At 40.2% G+C, this 18142-nt stretch overlaps 1 protein-coding gene across 2 annotated transcripts; it reads left to right on the top strand.

The window, feature by feature from the left end:
* LOC140935487 (catalase-like) lies at positions 1-15804 on the top strand. Of its 2 annotated transcripts, none has more exons than XM_073385028.1 (14): positions 1-161; positions 5608-5890; positions 6112-6242; positions 6579-6629; positions 7024-7203; positions 7888-7998; positions 8804-8884; positions 9216-9368; positions 9557-9692; positions 10247-10326; positions 10451-10504; positions 13718-13825; positions 14270-14341; positions 15475-15804. In XM_073385028.1, exons 1-14 carry the CDS (start codon positions 105-107, stop codon positions 15481-15483), a joined length of 1506 nt encoding a protein of 501 aa, XP_073241129.1. In that variant the 5' UTR covers positions 1-104; the 3' UTR covers positions 15484-15804. The 2 variants fall into 2 exon arrangements, with proteins under 2 accessions (XP_073241129.1, XP_073241130.1); XM_073385029.1 differs by lacking the exon at positions 1-161 and adding an exon at positions 3252-3421.
* The last annotated feature ends 2338 nt before the right edge of the window (positions 15805-18142 follow it).

Genomic DNA, 18142 nt, shown 5'->3' with positions numbered 1-18142 from the left:
TGCTTTTAATCACTGTGACTCAGCAGATGCTGAATACATTTCGTCCTTTTCATCATAAAAGAGACGTCTCCGTCAGTGCACGAAACCTCTGAGGCATCGGAAACATGGCTGATCGTACGAAAGCTTCTGAACAACTTGCGGACTATGCAAAGAGTAAGAAGGTAGGCAGCAGATCTTTCTCTCGAGGGAGTGTTGTTTTAAAAACTTATTTATTTACTTTTAACAGACCTTGTCACGCGTGACTTGCCTTTGAGAATATCCTTGCGTATTAAGCAGAGCAATTCGTGCGAAGGCAAATTCTATCCCATTGCAAGTCTTTGTAAGAGTTCTCGAGAGCACTCAACAAATCAGTGACAAAGGTTCAGGTTAGACAACTGCATACCATGGCATGCAACGTACGTATTTCCTTGTTCCCTGGCCCTTCCACTTTCCAACGCGTACAATTAAAATGGCTGATTGCAATGCGGTTTGTTAACTGAGTATGTTAAGTAATATTCTGTCTTCTAGCCGTGCCTGATGACAGATGATATACCTTTAAAATAATATCTCAGATAATTTCGCAAATAATATCTAAGGTCTTTGTTAAGGATATAAATCGGTGGTATATATAAAACACCTATATTAGCAATTGAACCGAAAGACTGAGATATTTTCGGTTAATATCTTCCTCGATAAGGGATTTTAAAAATACAACGATAGTTAGAGATGGTATTTAACTGAACTGATCTCGACAGAAAGCACTAGTTTTTCTCCAGTTACAGCAATCCATATGGGTATGTGATTCCCGGTCCGCCCTCAGATGCAATTGAGGTCACCCTCGGCGATTTAGGCCCTTTCTTAACGGGCTAAACTACTTTAAAAAAAAAAATGATACATTTGCTCAACTTTCCTCTTAATTATAATGATAGTTATTACTAGTTAGTAGTATATTTTTCAGGCGATGTTACATAACACAAGAAGCTCCTGATAAAAAAAAAATTGGCCTTCTTTGACGATCATCGCCAAAGACGACGTGGATATCAGCGAATATTCGTTATCATTGCCCTGACTTGAATCAGACTAAGTCAAAAATATTTGTAGAACCTCAAAAGATAAGAATTATTTCATTTCACTGACGCAGCATTGGCACGAGAGATGCCTAGGTCCCTTTATTACAAATTATTTTGTTAATTATTTACAAGAGTGCATTCAATGCTAGAAAAATTTCCAGGGATTGAAATTTGAAAGATTGCAAGCCCAAGTTTATACAAAGGTCGATGAACGTCTACTGTACTTTCAGATGAATAGAACTTCCTGTTTTCTGTCATTTAATTCTACTGCAATATCAGACGCAGCTCTGCTAAAGTGCCCGGCACGAAAGCAGTTCAGTTCAAAAATGAACTTGAATTTTATATTAGACGCCCATGTTTAAAGAAATTACTCCCGCACGCTCTTAGACTATACGTGAGCTGTGTGTTTTGTCTTTGGGTTAAATATAAAAACTAACAAACTGATACAGCCGCAAAGAGAAGGGGAATGCAGGATGGCTATCATTTCCCGATATTGAACGTCATTTTGGTTGTGTCAAAGTCCTTTTCAAAAAGAAAAAGGGAAGAAAAACTGATAGGAAAAATCATAACTGACCAAGATAAATTAAATGTAAGTCATCCTGGTGTAATCTAACCGTTTTACAAGGTCTTAACAATTTTTCAAGAACAGTGCGGTGTCAGACTTATCTTGGTTAACAATATCAAGGCGTCAGTCAGTTTTGTGCATTATATAACAACAACAATAATAATGATATGGGAGTTTCACGGCCAGTTAAACTTGTTTGAATGTACTATGCTTTACTTACTTTTGCAGCAAAATCGGACTTCGAAAAACTCGGCTATATCTCAGTGGCTATTTGTTCTTACGTCATGAAATGTTTCATACTGTACGAGTTCCTGTTTAAATTGCATTTTGCAACGATAAGAAGTCACTTTTTTTTCACTTTAGCCTCTAGGAATGGCCTTAAAAAAACAATTGATTTTATTAATCGGTCCTTATTTATGACGTCAGTGTCCACAAAATTTAATACCCAAAAGAGCACATTTTACCGTTGCCCGGCTTGTTATATAATCGTTCAGTTACATAACTAGGTATTGTTCATTGTGCTGACTCTCTCTTTTCGCAAATACACCTGCACCCTTCGATCTTTTTCTAACGTCTTAAGTCAACTCCCCCTTTTAAGTACGGAAACCTCTCTACACGACAGTAATAGGTAGACTGCCCTAAAGTGCGTCTTCTTGAGAGCTGACAATTTCAGGAAGCTCTTTCGAGAAGAGGTCCCAAGACATACGTACGTTACATGTTGTCACTAAAAGTTCTTCCCATACTCTTGGTAGCGTAGTACCCATACTGTGAACATATATGGAAAAAATCAGACCATGGGTTCGACGGTCGCCGAAAACTGAATGGCAGTGGAAAACCGTCAGCCATAAAAGGCCGTAGTGGCTTACTATAAGTGCTTAATGTCGCGAGGATCTAGCCACAGGGATTTGACTGAGAAATTTTGGCGTTTTGGAGAGATCTAGGTAAGGAACGCTTATATGGGAGGTGCTCACTTAGAGAGGCGGGTTGCACGTATCAGTCTGAACTCTAATTTCGAGCTGAGGTACTCGTGTTTTGTTTATTTGTTTGTTTACTTTGGTTTTTTTTTGTGGTTGTTGTTAGAGCAGGAACATATTACTTTCTTAGGCTGTGTACTCCTGCCCCCTACCTACCGGAAAAAATCGTGGGTTTTCCCGAGGTTTTCGTGGTGGAGGGGTCGGAGGCTATTTACTTTCTCTGTATGTTTTATCAGAAACATAGTTAGCCAGTTTATGATTCTCCCCGCCCTAAGTACATTATGACAACTAAACGTGACACATTATGACAACTGACTTTTAACACAGTTTTATATTATGAAAAAGCAATTATCTTTAATCTATGCCTAGCTTTGGTACCTACCCGCTAACCTAACAGGTTCCTACCTAAATTTTTCTGTCAATCTCTGCTAGCCTCACTATTTCGAAAAACTTGAATGTGTCGGAACTTGGAGGCGATGCCAATATCAACTGCCAAACTAAGTACATTAAGTATGATAAGTGGTCTCGAGTGAGTGACAATTAAAATAGCTTTTGCAATACTATATGTACTTGTCTGGTCATGCAAAAACAGCTCGTTGTTGTTGAATTAAAGCCTTCGTCCGTGCGTGACATGTCAAATATCAAATCTGCAAAGCAGTTTCACGGTGGGGTTTAAACGTGACGACGTCACTTAGCCTGGGATCTCAAAGGCTCTGCCACGCACGAAGAAGGGGTGTTTGAAAGCTAAAAAAAATCTCCGAAAAAGCCGCCACAGAATGGCCAGCAGAACAAAAGCATCGGAACAGTTAAGTGATTTTGCTGCGGCAAAAAAGGTTTGTGGCAACGTTCGTTATTATTTACTAATTTCTTGTTTACGTATTTGTCTTGGAGGGATCGACGCCACCAGTGAAAAGAACATCGTACGCTTGATTCTCTGTTTGACAGCTTTCTTTCCTTGGCCTTTGCTTCAAGTTTCGAAGGAAAAACTCTCCCAGATTGTTACATAGCGCGTGCGCATCTTTTGCTTTTGCTAGTTTATTGCGTATCGTTTGCGCGAATGTATCGAATGCTTGGAACCTCTCCAGCTGATTGAAACCTCCCATAAAACGCAAAGAACGACATTCTTCGACCCGTGCATTTACGTCGCTATAAAGTAAAATACCGATAAAGTAGAAGAGAATGTATGCTAATTATGATGATTTTCACTCGGACTTTCAATGCCTTCGTCATAGGAACTTCATCGCAGTTGCCTTTTGTACAATGACTAGTGAAGGGTGCAATGCAAAACGTCACGATTTATGAATCATTTCGAAACACAATACGACAAAAAATCTCGAAACTGACAAGTAAATTGCTCAGTTTTTCAAAGCGGCCTAGGACTAAGTTCTATGGTTCCTTTAGTTGTAGCTCGTTTAGTTGTTTTGTCCATTACCCATACCAGCCACCATTGATTTTACTGAATTATCTATTCGTGTTTGCTCTATATGTTCGCTTTCTTTACATAAGTCGTCAGAGAGGTAAGTCGGTCAATTTACTTTTCATTTCGTCATGCCTGTTACATGAATTTGATGTAGTGACTTTCACAGCGAAGAGACGCCTTCGGGTGCTGGCCCTTACTACGCCTAGAACACACCTCTCAAAACATCTCGTGACCTCCAACATTGACACATAAGATTGTTTCCGCTCATGGATGGCAGGATTACTGCTTATAATCCTGGCCTATTGTCATGGTTTAGACAAATTCGTGCGAGCTCTGCTATCCTGATCTCGGCCTTTAAATTCAAGGCAATTTGTACCAAGTATTTGATTAAAAAGATAGCCCTGAAGAAGTTACGAAATTTCCGTGACATAGAATAGCTAATTAATATGCACCGATTAGGCAAATAGCTAAGCGAATCAGGATCATTGTTTGATCGATGACGTAATATCGCTTAGCTATACGTCACGAATCGCACCAATCGCACGAATCGTCTGAGTGAAGCCTTAAACATTCACTATAAAACATTGAACATTCAAACATTTTTATCTCATTTTTTTTTTTGGCAAGAAAAAAAACAACGTTTGCAAAATGAATGTGGCGTGAATCAGACAAGGTATAAGGTACAAGACAGAACCATACAACATTAAATATCATAGCCGCCCTTCCTGCCCGCCCACAAGGATAACCGTAACTAACAGGAAATAAATACACCTACGGACTGACACTTTAATTGATGATAATGGGTCGAGGGACATGCAAATGCCAAAATTAATAGCAGGATTCAGGAGTCAATCGGCTCCTGCAGGAGTTCAGTGATATTCTGAAAAGGTTATTATTGCCACTAAACTTGCTCTCTCAGTCATGTCAATATAGCTTGATAAGCAAATAGCGAAAACCACTTTCACTTAAATTGCGCTCGCGTTTGTTTAGACAGGTTGTAAAAATTGTATACTTTTATATAGACACTAAGGAAGTTGCTGGAAAAAAACAGGATGGTGCGCGCACTGAAACAAAACCGCATGAACTAAAACAGCTGAGGAATTATGTATATCCCAGTATCAGTGGGCATAAATGTATCCCATTAATCCTTATGCCCTGTATCCCAATACTCATTCTGACGTCATTTCGAAGGAAGGAGTAGTTTTTCCTCGGTCAGACTCCCTAAAGAGCTCAAATTTGTCCACTTTTGACACAAAAGTGCAAACCATCTCATTTGTGACTCTTGTTCTTGCTGCTTACTCTTATGTATCGATCAATGAACCTATTGTCTTTTCTGCATCAATCAAGAAATTAGGTCTTTCTGATCCCTCGACATCTCAGAATTTCTAGTTTAAGTAAAGCTGTATACACGTGATATCCCAGAATCTCAGTATCCCTATGTTTTTCTCTTTTTGACAGTCACGGACATTCTTGCAGGTCTAAATATCCCGTATCTCGTCAACTGTTTTTGCCCCAAAATCTCTTCTCTCTGTTTTACGTCTAAATATTGAACCCTATCCCAGCCGATCCCTAATAAGGCCTCATTTTTCGTTCTTCCAGACACCAGATGTCTGTACCACTGGATCTGGTGCTCCCATCGACACTAAGACCGCCACTATGTCAGTGGGACCCCGTGGACCCCTACTGCTGCAGGATGTCCAGTTCCTGGATGAGATGAGTCATTTTGACAGGGAACGAATCCCCGAAAGAGTGGTACACGCCAAGGGCGGTGGAGCGTTTGGGTACTTTGAAGTTACTCATGACATCTCAAAGTACTGCAAGGCGAAGATCTTTGATACCGTTGGAAAGAAGACCCCATGCTTGGTTCGCTTCTCAACAGTTGGTGAGTGAATTTACGACCAAAATTCACTGAATTGATAAAACCAATCTTTCGGCTATAAATTTGTTGTTTCATTCGTTAATATAAAGAACACCCGAGGAAAGAAAAACAACATGTTTACTCGTCTTATATGCCTGATAACAAAAACTAATCAGACATATTAAATGCTTAAAGATACTTTAAACAAAGTTCGTTATAGTTATTAATTCTGGGTTTATTTTCAGGCGGTGAATCTGGCAGTGCCGACACGGCCCGTGATCCCCGTGGTTTTGCCATGAAGTTCTACACCGAGGAAGGAAACTGGGACCTAGTTGGAAACAACACCCCCATCTTCTTTATCAGGGATCCAATCCTTGTAAGGACAGCATTTCACCCTCCTTATCTGCAAAAATAATTTCCCTAGACTATGAATAGACCATATTTTTCTCTAGGATAATACAACGTACGAAATACACAAACTCACTCGAAAATTGCTATATAGGGAGGGAAGAAAACGAGAAAGCGTCAAAATTGCTACCCGCAGGAAGGCTGAGGAAGATGAGACGCGGAGGAAAGATTGAATAATTTCCCTTGGTTCGGTAGTGGCACTCCTTTTTGTTTTATTGTAACTTTTCACGGGAAGAAGCAGACCACGTTAATCATTTTAATCACGTTTAACACTCGTTTAATTTTCATCTCTCGCTACTTTTAGTTCCCAAGTTTCATCCATACTCAGAAGAGGAACCCTGTAACACATTTGAAGGTAAATAGACACAATTATTAAATTTCACGTAGAAGAAACGGGAAGTTATATTTACCCTTCCTTAATAAGTAGAATAATCAAATTGGATTAATTCCTTCAGATTCCGTTGATTAATAAGTGGTCTCGTTGACGGAACGGTCGAGTTAACTAGCGATACACAAACAAGCTTTTCCGAAGTCTGTGAAAGAAAAAACAGAACAGCGAAAAAGGGATGGTTGAAAGACTAACAAGACAGAAGCAAGTATTTGCCTCTCATTGCTTTTATGATATCATTGAATACCCTGAACTAAAACCGTGAAAATTTTTAACCAATAAAATCACAGTATTTTTAAAAGATGTTGTGTTACAATGAACTAAAAATAGTAACCTAATATCGAGTGTTTCCTCAATGCAGGATCCTGATATGTTCTGGGACTTCATCACCCTTCGTCCAGAGACCACTCATCAAGTGTGCTTCCTGTTCAGTGACCGTGGAATTCCTGATGGGTACCAGCACATGAATGGGTATGGAAGTCACACCTTCAAAATGGTGAACGACAAAGGGAAGGCTGTCTACTGCAAATTCCATGCTAAGGTATGCAAGCTGTGTTTCGATTATATCTTTCTCGCTAAGGCGTAGCATGCTAAGTGTTTGTAATCGTAAACGGGGTTGTAATTTATTGTGATCCTTTTTGCTACTTGTGTGAACGTGTGTGCCCGTGCGGTTAACACCTCGAACTCCGGATCTGGAAGTCCGGGGTTCAAGCCTCGCCTGTGGCGTTGTTATTTAATTAGACAAGGAACTTTACTCCACTTTGTCTCTCTTCATCCAGGTGTATAAATGGGTACCGGCGACAAACTGCTGGGGGGTAACCCTGCGATGGACTAGCTTCCCGTCCAGAGTGGAGTAGCAATACTCCTATGCATGCTTCATGCTAAGGAAACCGGGATAAGCTCCGGCCGTTTGGGCCTTTGACTCGTGTGCGCCTTTACCTTTTTTTATTACAGCAAAATTAGACGGAGTTGTGCTGGAGCAATTAATAAGATGTCTGCATTTTCATATTATCAATTATTACTTGGCTGAAATTAGTTTCTTTAGTAGAGCTTTCAAGTGAAAGTATCATGTATAGCTAGGGTATGATATATAAAATCTACTAAGACGAGACCCACGTCGATCCACGTCGTTCCTTTATCTTATAATATATTAAAAATATATATATTAATCTTATGTTAATAAAATATTATTAACAAAAAACCTTTCCTTTTTTTCTTTTGACAGACTGATGAAGGAGTAAAAAATCTGTCCCCTGAGAGAGCAGAGAAGTTGGCTGGTTCCGATCCAGATTATAACAACAGAATGCTTTACAATGCCATTGCTAATGGAAAGCACGTGAGTAATGAGCTAGCGAACGTTTGATTTTTTGTGTATACAATCGAATTTGATGAAAGCAATTTCACTTCCGTAGGGGGTTGTTTGCCTCAGAAGTTAGATGTGTATCGAGTTTTGCCAGTCAAAGAGCGGACATAACAATAGCTCACACTAATTACTGTGGGGACGAAACGGTCCCTTCCCTAAACATACTCTAATTAGAAGACAGACCAGACAGACCAGTCAGTCTAGTCAGCATAGGGGTCTACGTCCCCTACACTTTCTGTACGATTGTCACTTGTGTGGAGGGTCTTTAATGACCTCTTTTGAATGGCAAAGAAGCATGTGAATGGGTTTTTTCGATTAAATCGAAGTCGCGACGATCGCTATTAACAAAGCGACGATCTTGAAGATTACTGGCGACGGTCGTATTACCATTCCAATGACGTTTGACAACATTAGACGTGCGATGGCAGCAAAGAAATCTACCGAAACGTGTGCTGCACGTTCAGATTTTTTGTTTTGTCTTGTCTTTTTGATTTTCGCGTTTCCGTCGTCGTCGTCGTTGTAGGTTGGTCAAGCTCGCTTATAGTGTTATCACGCAAGACAATTCTTGATATGCGACGATTTATTTTGTTGAAAATAACTCCGATTTGATGGAAAACGCGCGACGAAAACGACATTCGCAGGTACCTTTCAGCCCATAGAGAGGCTCATTACTACAGTGTATAATGCCAGAAAAGTGACAACTTGCAGTGGAAGGAGGCTGTTGACAATCAGTTGCTTATGCTAGAGTATTAACAATTGTATTTTCCCTTTCTTGTAGCCATCTTGGACTATGTACATCCAGGTGATGACCTTCGAACAGGCTGAAAAATCCTCATTCAATCCATTTGATCTTACCAAGGTAACCTGCTGATACTGTGATTAACTATACCATGAAAGAAATGGTCAACTCCCCTTCGAACCCTGCCACGCCACTTTCCATGCGGCATTTTTTTTCAGTTTCACCATCACTGAGTAATTGAATCCCTTTTAAAGGTCTGCAACTCATTTATTATTCTAAGCAATTTTTGACGCGATGTCTAGTTTTCCATTTTCTCAGTTGACATCAAATTTTGTCGCATTCTTTTTGACCCTTATAAGCTCAATAGAATTAGATTTCTAATTTGCATGTAGTTTTATTGACGTCGATAAGAATTTTTAAATTAAGTGCGTTGTGCTGTCTTTGTTCCCAGATTTGGCCACATTCTGAATACCCTCTGATCCCAGTTGGCAAGATGGTCCTCGATCGCAACCCGTCGAATTATTTCGCCGAGATTGAGCAGAGCGCCTTCAACCCTGCCAGTATGGTTCCTGGAATTGAAGCATCTCCGGACAAAATGCTTCAGGTATAGTAAGGGACAAAACGAGCTAAAATGCAACCGAACCGAGATCCGTGTGTCCCCCGTTTCTTAGATTTCGAATTCTTCCCTGAGACTAAGCCTTTTTGATATGTACAATGTTATTCGATGAACGACCTTTTTTCGAGGAAGTGTTCTTTCAACATATCTTATCTGTGACTGAATATTTGTATCAGGGTCGACTGTTCTCATACCATGACACCCACCTTCACCGACTGGGAACCAACTACCTCCAGCTGCCAGTGAACTGCCCTTATAAAACCAGAGTGAGCAATTACCAGAGGGATGGACCACAGACATATGACAATCAAAGTAAGTCCGCTATCGGTTGTAAGGATGTAACTTACGCATTGTTATATAGCTCGGTTGACGGAGTGCCTGGATGACCTGACTCGTCCCCAGTCCTCTCTTGAATCGCATGCGGCACGCTGGGGACGGAACACCAGAAGTGTCACCGAAGGGAATGAATTCGAGGGGACCGCGCTTTAATAGAAGACTGAGAGACGACTGGGGCTGAGTCAGCATTTCGACAACTTGTAGCCTCCCGTGCAGTCACGGTTTCTTGTGGGGGAGGAACGCGTGACAAAGTACTAAGAACCTCTTCGTGAGGCTAGACAACTTATCATGCTAAGGGCTGGTCAGATTAAAAATTTACATTGATGTACCAGCTAAATTTGACCTCGATTTTAGCGTTCACATGTTTGTACTGCTGGGTGCCGTCTGAATTTATGTACGGTTTGTTTGGCTCCGTGTACCCGTGTAAACTGAACACCTAAACGCAAGAATAAGAATTTTTTCGAAATTTCATTCAGTTCCTTATGAACATGGCCTTAGTCTGATCTAAAAAGTTTTTTTTTTCTTTTCAGATGGCTGCCCTAATTATTTCCCCAACAGCTTTAGTGGTCCCAAGGATGACGTTGCCAAATATGCACCAAGCAAATTCCAAGTAACTAAGAAGATTATAAGATTCCTTATGAGTTTGAAGAGTCTTTACCTTAATATTGATTAATTAATTAGTCTAAAAAATGTTCTGACCTGGAGGTACGACGCTGTGTTATTGTATCTTTTAGGCATCTGGCGACTGCAAGCGTTATGAGTCTGGAGATGAAGACAATTTCTCTCAGGTGAGGAAAAGTTCCTGTAACTGCATTCATTTGATTGAATGAATGATTGATTAATTGATTGATTGATTGATTGATTGATTGACATGAGAGGACACAGAGGCTTTTTACTGGAAGTACCATCCCACGCAGCGATGTTTTCTCCGCGGGCAGCTAATCCGACTTAATCCCATTTAATATGTCGCGCTCCTCGAAAGTGCGAAAATTTTCTTGTCGTGTATTAGATTTCAGATACATTTTCTTAATCTTCATTTCGCGCCAGAATAAATTAGTTTGCGCGCAAAGGGCTCCTAAAAAAATCACAAGGTTTGTCCCACTTCGAGTCCACCTTCTGGAGATACGCCGGCTTGGTAGCTGGAATACATTGCCGAGGCGAAGATCTGGCATTTTTTCCTCCTCGTCGTATTTTCTTCACGACAAATGTTCATATTTGTAGTGAGAATGCAGCGCATATCGGTGGATTTTACTTCATGCGGCTTGCTACTTCTGAAAGAAAAGTGCCGGATTTCATCGTTTTGTTCATGTTTATTAGTTTTGGCAAATGTAAGGTAAATGAACCGACCACTGTAAGGTAAGAATTGAAGTTTTAAATTTGTTACTCGGCGAAAAATCGTGGAATTGGAATTCGTGAAACTCGTGAGTATTACCTCTGTTACCTAATGTCATGCGATGACTCCTCGCTTTTTCGATGCGTAACACGGATACAAGCGATAAATTTCTTTCGCAAAGTGAAGTATAATTTACTTAACGAGACCGTTTGACGAATATTTCTCGTTATATGCTTTATTCATATTTGCTTGGCTTATTCAGGCTACATGCCAGGAGTTTGATGACAATGTTTGTGTGCTATAATCATGCTGATAAGTTTTTGCACCTTTATATTGAAAATCATGTAAGCCAAACGTTTATTAACTCTAGCAAAACACTCTTCTATTATGGAGGAACTTTAACGTCTTTCGGGGCCCTAATATGGTGTCTAATTTTTAGGGGAAGGGAGCGCGAGGCAAACGTCCGGGAGTACAGTGTAAGCCAGTGATTCTTTAGGTAGAGCTAACAAACATAGGCTGCACTTTAGGTGGCACACCCATAGGTGCAGTGTAACCCAGTGATTCTTTAGGTAGAGCCAACAAACATAGGCTGCACTTTAGGTGGCTCACCCATGGGTGCAGTGTAACCCAGTGATTCTTTAGGTAGAGCTAACAAACATAGGCTGCACTTTAGGTGGCACACCCGTGGGTGCAGTGTAACCCAGTGATTCTTTAGGCAGAGCTAACAAACATAGGCTGCACTTTAGGTGGCACACCCGTGGGTGCAGTGTAACCCAGTGATTGTTTAGGCAGAGCTAACAAACATAGGCTGCACTTTAGGTGGCACACCCATGGGTGCAGTGTAACCCAGTGATTCTTTAGGTAGAGCTAACAAACATAGGCTGTACTTTAGGTGGCACACCCATGGGTGCAGTGTAACCCAGTGATTCTTTAGTTAGAGCTAACAAACATAGGCTGTACTTTAGGTGGCACACCCATGGGTGCAGTGTAACCCAGTGATTCTTTAGGTAGAGCTAACAAACATAGACTATACAGGTGTACATCAGATGGTAACAAGTTTTCCAGTGAAAACTTTGTCATAAAGTGCTATACCATGGCACTTCGACTATTTCATTATCGCGCTTGTTTTGACGCACAATTGATAGTCAGGAGAAGTCGTATTGTCTAAAACCAGAGCAAAAGACAAATTTACACACATCACAGCGTTAAGGTAAGGTAATACACGGTATTTCCTTCAGGTACATTTACATTTTCTGTTAGGTTATAAGCGATTAAATCGCATGTAGCGACGAACAAAGCCGATGCGAAGCCGCCAGATATTCTAGAACCGTGTTATTTACAGTGCTGTGCATTATTATTGCTTGACTAACTAACTACGCGGTAATGGAAATAAGTTTCGGCAGCTTTACATTTTGAAACATTTCACTGGTACTGTATAGTCATAATTGGAGCGGAAAGTTAGCACGCGAGGAGGGCGATTCTGCTGTGGTTTCTGTAGTGTGGAAGATATTACGGCAATGAGGCTCCCGAGGTCCGTTCTGGAAATCACAACTACACTTAGGATGAAATGTATTTTGCGTGCAGACGTCTCCTTTTCCAGGTTAGGTTAAATAAACCGTACCAACGGTTTGTTTAACAAAGCTCCCGCGAGACGGTTTCTTGGTGATTTAATTAATTTTTCCGATCCATTTTTTTTTCATCTCTATTTTCGCAGCTTTTGCGATACAAACTAAATTCATTTTTAGTTGTGATGGCATTACACTGCTTAATCATGACGGCTTTGGAAGAAACTGAATATATTGCGCTTCGCGATTTCGCAAAATTGCTGCGGGAATTAAAAAATATTTTCTTCCAAAAAAGCGTTTTCACGCTTCTTTCTCTAGTCAGTTATCTCGTTTGTCTCGTTTTCTAAAGGTCCTTGAGAACAGAATAAGACAATATTTTATTACCTACAACCTAAAAACCTGATTTTTGACTAGATCGAAACAAAACTGACCTCTGAAATGGAAGAAGAAAAGCCTTTTATTTTTGCCGGCTTCGGCCTGCCGACGAGATCGTGTCTGTTTTGCTTTCATATGATGACAATTTTCCTGACAGAAGGGTGTCGGGAAAAACACCTCGCGCTGATCATACGTGACAAAATCCGCCGCGCCTAAGCTAATTAAGAAAAGTCTCCTCGAAAGCTCCATACAATTCCTTATAACAAAATTATAAGGAATTGTATGGAGCTCTCCGGGATACTTACAGTACAAGCCCTTTGTGTCCCCTCATGTGATTGACTGACTGACTGACTGACTGACTGACTGACTGATTGATTGATTGATTGATTGATTGACTGACTGAATGACCGACTGACTGACTGATTGATTGATTGATTGGCCCCTTCGTCTTTTGACCTTTTTTGGGGTCTCAACGAAATTTAACATTGAAGTAGTTTAATATCCGACAGTGCCTGGAAAAAGATCTGAAAATTTGATTACGATTGTTATGATGTTTTTACTGGCAGGCACCTAAATTCAGTGAATGGGTTTTTTGGGGATGGTTAGTAAAATTTAGTGAAGTATCCAGTAAAAGGAAATATTGTATGTGAGGATTATAAGATTATCAGCACTTGATAGTTGGTTTCAATTATCTTTTTCAACTCTATTTTCGCTATCATTATTTATAGGTTACCCTTTTCTGGGAGAAAGTGCTGGATGAAGCCGGAAGGGATCGCTTAGCAAGCAACATTGCAGGCCATCTGAAAGATGCTCAGGAATTTATCCAGAAACGAGCTGTAAGTCATTCCCTTTGACTGAATCAAAGCTAGTCAGTTTTATTTACATGTATTGATTCCGCCCAGTGCTATCGTATGAGGTCACCAATATTGATTTTGACCTGGGTCGCCAGGAAAATTATTCGTTGTTGTCGACATAGACGGATTTTTAAGACGACAGATTTGAAAGGAAAGGAAAGATCTCCGTTTAAAGTCTTGTCCTTGCGGTAGTTGACGGTCCGTTGTAGAGTTACAAATAACTCACTCAGCCATATTAACTGACTGCGTTGCTTGCGGTTTTGTTTGGCGAGCGGCGCGAAGGAGTTCTCCCTGTTTCTGCTCCGCTCTCCTCGCGGTTTCCAGCTCGCTTATGCTGACCCTTCCGTTACCCCTCCCCAACAAAACCGTCAGTTACGGCGGCTACATCCCATAATAATCACAGTTGTATATCTTGTTGACTTTCAGGTGGCTAATTTTTCCAAAGTGCATGCTGACTTTGGAAACAAATTGCAGAAGGCTCTGGACAAGTACAAACAGGTACGCCCAACTTCGATCAACTGCAAATAAACCCCGGGGGGTACTCCCCGGCAGCGTGGCCGAGTGGTCAGCGCGTCGGACTCGCAATCCGGCGGTCCCGGGTTCGAGTCCCGCTCTGGCCACTTGCTGGATTTGTGCTCGGTCGTCCCGAGTTCAAATTCTCGGCCACGCTTGTAAATAGCCAACTGGTTGCCTTCTGCCAGTTGGGGTTTTTAATCCTGTTATGTTGTATTTGAATTATTTGTTTCTAAATATTTGAGTGGAGTACCTGTAAATTAGCTGACTAGCTAAGTGCACCTTCCACTATAAACATTCCTTTAACCTTTTAACCTTTAACTCCCATAAATTTCGATGAATAAACACTGACCCTCAGTGCTAAGTTCACAGGGGGTGACTACTCGCAAATTGACAAAAAAGTTTGTATTATTGGAAATCTTCTAAGAGAAGCGTAGTCCGTCCATTAGGCTCGATTTCCGTCGCACTCTCGGAGACGTTCATGTTTTTTCGTAGCTCCTCTCCCGAACAGTGGCTACTTATCATATTCTCTTAATAACTGGAAATTGTTCGAACTTCCCACCTACCCCTCCCCTAAGCCAAAATTAACACTTAGTTCTCACCTAAGGCAAAATGTTGACTTAGGGGAGGGGTAGGTGTGCAGTTTCCCGGAAACGTATAATGATCCCGAACATGTCTCGTTCAGAAGGGAAATGAAATAAGAGGAGCAAAACGTGAAAATGTCAGGCCGACGTACAGTTTTTAAGTTGGTGTTTCCAAGCACTGTTTACGGCTTGCTCACGCCTCAGAGAGCAGCCAATCAGAGTGCGCGAAAAGCAGTACTTTTTAATAGGCCATTTGCATGATGGCGTCATTTTACTACAATGACAAGGATACCTCAGGGTTTTGCTTTCTTGTGCCAATTGAACCTCACTGGGATAATCAAATTTAAATATGAAAAGAAAAACGAAAAGAATTCTGGTCGTAGTAGTAAAATGACGCCATCGTGCAAATGGCCTATTGGTCTGGTATAATAGCGTTTGATACGAAGCAATAGCATTAATAATGGTGTAAAAATCACTTCAACTTTCTTCCAGTTTACGTATTACTAATTGTCCGCCCTTTTTGTTCTCTTTTAGTCGAAGTAAACCATCATGAAGGGTGCTCCATTGCTCTACATCACCCCTCTCGAGATCGTTATCAAGAAATGACGTTTTTAATTTCTTAAGGAATTATCAGGAAATCGTAGACATTTTAGTGTAGTATAATCCATGTAGTCGATGCGTGATGTTTTTCAAATGACTGAATCCGAAATGCAACATGAAAAATAGTTTTTGCGTAAATAAGAATGGGTTAATAAATGGTAATTGTGGTAACACTTATTGATATCATGTTTGTTTCAGAACAACGAATGATTTAGATTGTTCACTGGACTGGAATTTGCTAATAAAGATGAAAACGTGTTATAATTGGTTGTTGACTTAATTCGACTCAAAACCTGAATAATCGGTAGCAATTTCCAAGTAATGATTCTGTTTTAGAAATAAACAATATTTCCTCACAGTTATTTTATCATTGTTATTATACATGGTCCTCCCCGTTTCTCATCTCATTGGCTAAGAACCCGCATTTAATTTTGGAAATCAACGCAACCTGCAGGTTAGAAAGTTGTTAGCAGGTACCCGATTTCCAAGAGCGATGCCAAACCATTTCCCGTCCGTCAGTGTGTTTTTTGTCATTTTCTGCAAAACAATGTATTATACTGACAATTGTCAGAATCGGTTTTTGTGATATTCCTAATAATGAAGGCTTAGGCGATTGTTATCAAACGCGGCCGATAACACTTAACTCGACCTTGAATACTCCAGATATCACTTAAAACTCATTTATTAATAATTGTTTATTGTTATTTATCTAAGTAGCACTTATGTTCCTGTCAATATACATGGCCAAACCTGTCGACTATTTTACATGTAACTTTTTTGTTTCTTTTTTAGTGCAAGGTGCTTTCGTTGATTCCAGCTACACTAGTACAGTTCTGATACTGATTTGAAGCAAGATTATTTGTATTTTAAATGAATTCATACGAAATCGTATTAAACTATGAGTAACATCGTGGGTGAACACCTCTTCATATCAGTACCTGTGGCGTGTATGTTCCTATACTCACCCAATGTTTTAACCGTTAGCTATTTTTCGATTTCAATTCAGCTTGAATTACTTCAATTAAGGTAATGGCTCTAACGGGTGATTCTGAATCCAACTTGAGCTTTCGCACATCAATTTAATTTATTTCAATGGTCATAATAACACCGTGAAACCAAGGTCTGCCATATAACTCTTCGCAAATTCGAATTTTGACTGCTGATTTCTTCCTTTTTAAGTGGTCCTAATTTAATTTTTTCTCCTTCTAAACTGGTTAAAAAAATCTGCTTTCTTCAAAACTTGAAGCTGCTCCACCTAAGTGGTTTTCCTGCGTAAGCAAAGTATATTTTTTGTCCTGTTGTTTTAGTTAAACCCTGAATATCATAATTTCGGCCCCATGAAGTTATTTGTGGTCCGTAGGCCACCTGTTCTCGCGAGAGCAGGTCTTTTATTTGTCCGCGTATATTTATAACAAAAAACAAAATTTTTTAAAAATGTTTTTGAAGAGGGGCGAAGTTCAGAGAAAGATCTCTCGCTGCAAGAAAAAGAAATCGTAATAAAATCAACAGAACTTTGAAGTCGCCGTCTTATACAAGCCCTCAGGACCCGTTTCTCGAAAGCTTCGGCCCCTGCATGGCCGTGGGCCTCAGCTAGGCGAACACCATCTCCACTTAAACACCCTTTCATCAGGAGCGCATGCTTTCGTCAGATTCAAAGCCTAATCCAATGCGAAAAATAGGGCCAAAAAATTGAAACTGGTAGGTCATAAAATACAAATTTGGCTCCTGCTTTTTACGTAACATTTTCTGTACGTTTTCTTAATATCTTGGCGAACGGATTATCAAAAGGCAGCAGAGATAAAGTATTTCCTTCAGCACGCGTTTGAACTACCGTAAAATTTTTAGAATCATGAGGCAAGCAGTTTTGCTTAGGCTACTCGTTACAGGCTCGAGCAAAAAGGGAACGCCGCCTAAATGCGTTGGCCGGGAATCGAACCCGGGTAAACGGAATTGGAAGGCAGCTATGCCCACCACTATACCACCGACACGTTTTAACAGTGCACTGATGCCAGAAGCCTTTAACCTATTTTGCAGTAAGAATTGTTTTTCCATGTTGTGTTTCCCAGCTTCAACTGAACATCAACGTCCTTTATTTGGATCATTTCAGTATGGAAAACATTTTTCACGACGCTTGAAGGTGACACAGAAAAGCTAGGGAACGCCTGAACAAATATTGACTTATCTTGAGGCCGAAAGTCTATTCTAAAAGTTTCGTCACATGCGGAGCGACACGGGTGAAGGCCAGTTTTCCCTTGTTAGTAAAAATCATTTGCTAGAAAAAGGCTATTCAAGAAAAAACATGAAATGAATAAGAAATTCCAGAGAGCAAATGCAGCGGCTGTACTCGTAGGCTGCAATTCAAATTAATCAACTCTTGCTGTTTGATGTCCAGCGATAGCGTCATTTTATATTTCAGGTCAAATGAACCAAAAATTCGACATTTTTTATTTTAGTTCAATTCTAGTGAAATGTGTTTAATATGAACCAAATAAACATACTATGAAGTTTCAGCTCAATTGAAGCAAGTATCTCCGAGATATTTGCAGTTAAAAATTGCTATTTTTTGGCCCTTATCTTCGTAGAGCGGTCGGAAAAATTGCCG

Source organism: Porites lutea, chromosome 4 (assembly GCF_958299795.1).
Source record: "Porites lutea chromosome 4, jaPorLute2.1, whole genome shotgun sequence".
Taxonomy (NCBI): domain Eukaryota; kingdom Metazoa; phylum Cnidaria; class Anthozoa; order Scleractinia; family Poritidae; genus Porites; species Porites lutea.
Note: the sequence above shows the minus strand (reverse complement) of the source record. Positions and strands in the feature narration are given on the sequence as shown.

Bases quoted from the DNA above. Each gene is read 5' to 3' on its own strand.
- LOC140935487 (XM_073385028.1), top strand. From the start codon at position 105: ATGGCTGATCGTACGAAAGCTTCTGAACAACTTGCGGACTATGCAAAG. The intron at 162-5,607 runs GTAGGCAGCAGA...TCGTTCTTCCAG, and splicing joins ACTATGCAAAGAGTAAGAAG to ACACCAGATGTCTGTACCAC. The intron at 7,204-7,887 runs GTATGCAAGCTG...TTCTTTTGACAG, and splicing joins ACTGCAAATTCCATGCTAAG to ACTGATGAAGGAGTAAAAAA.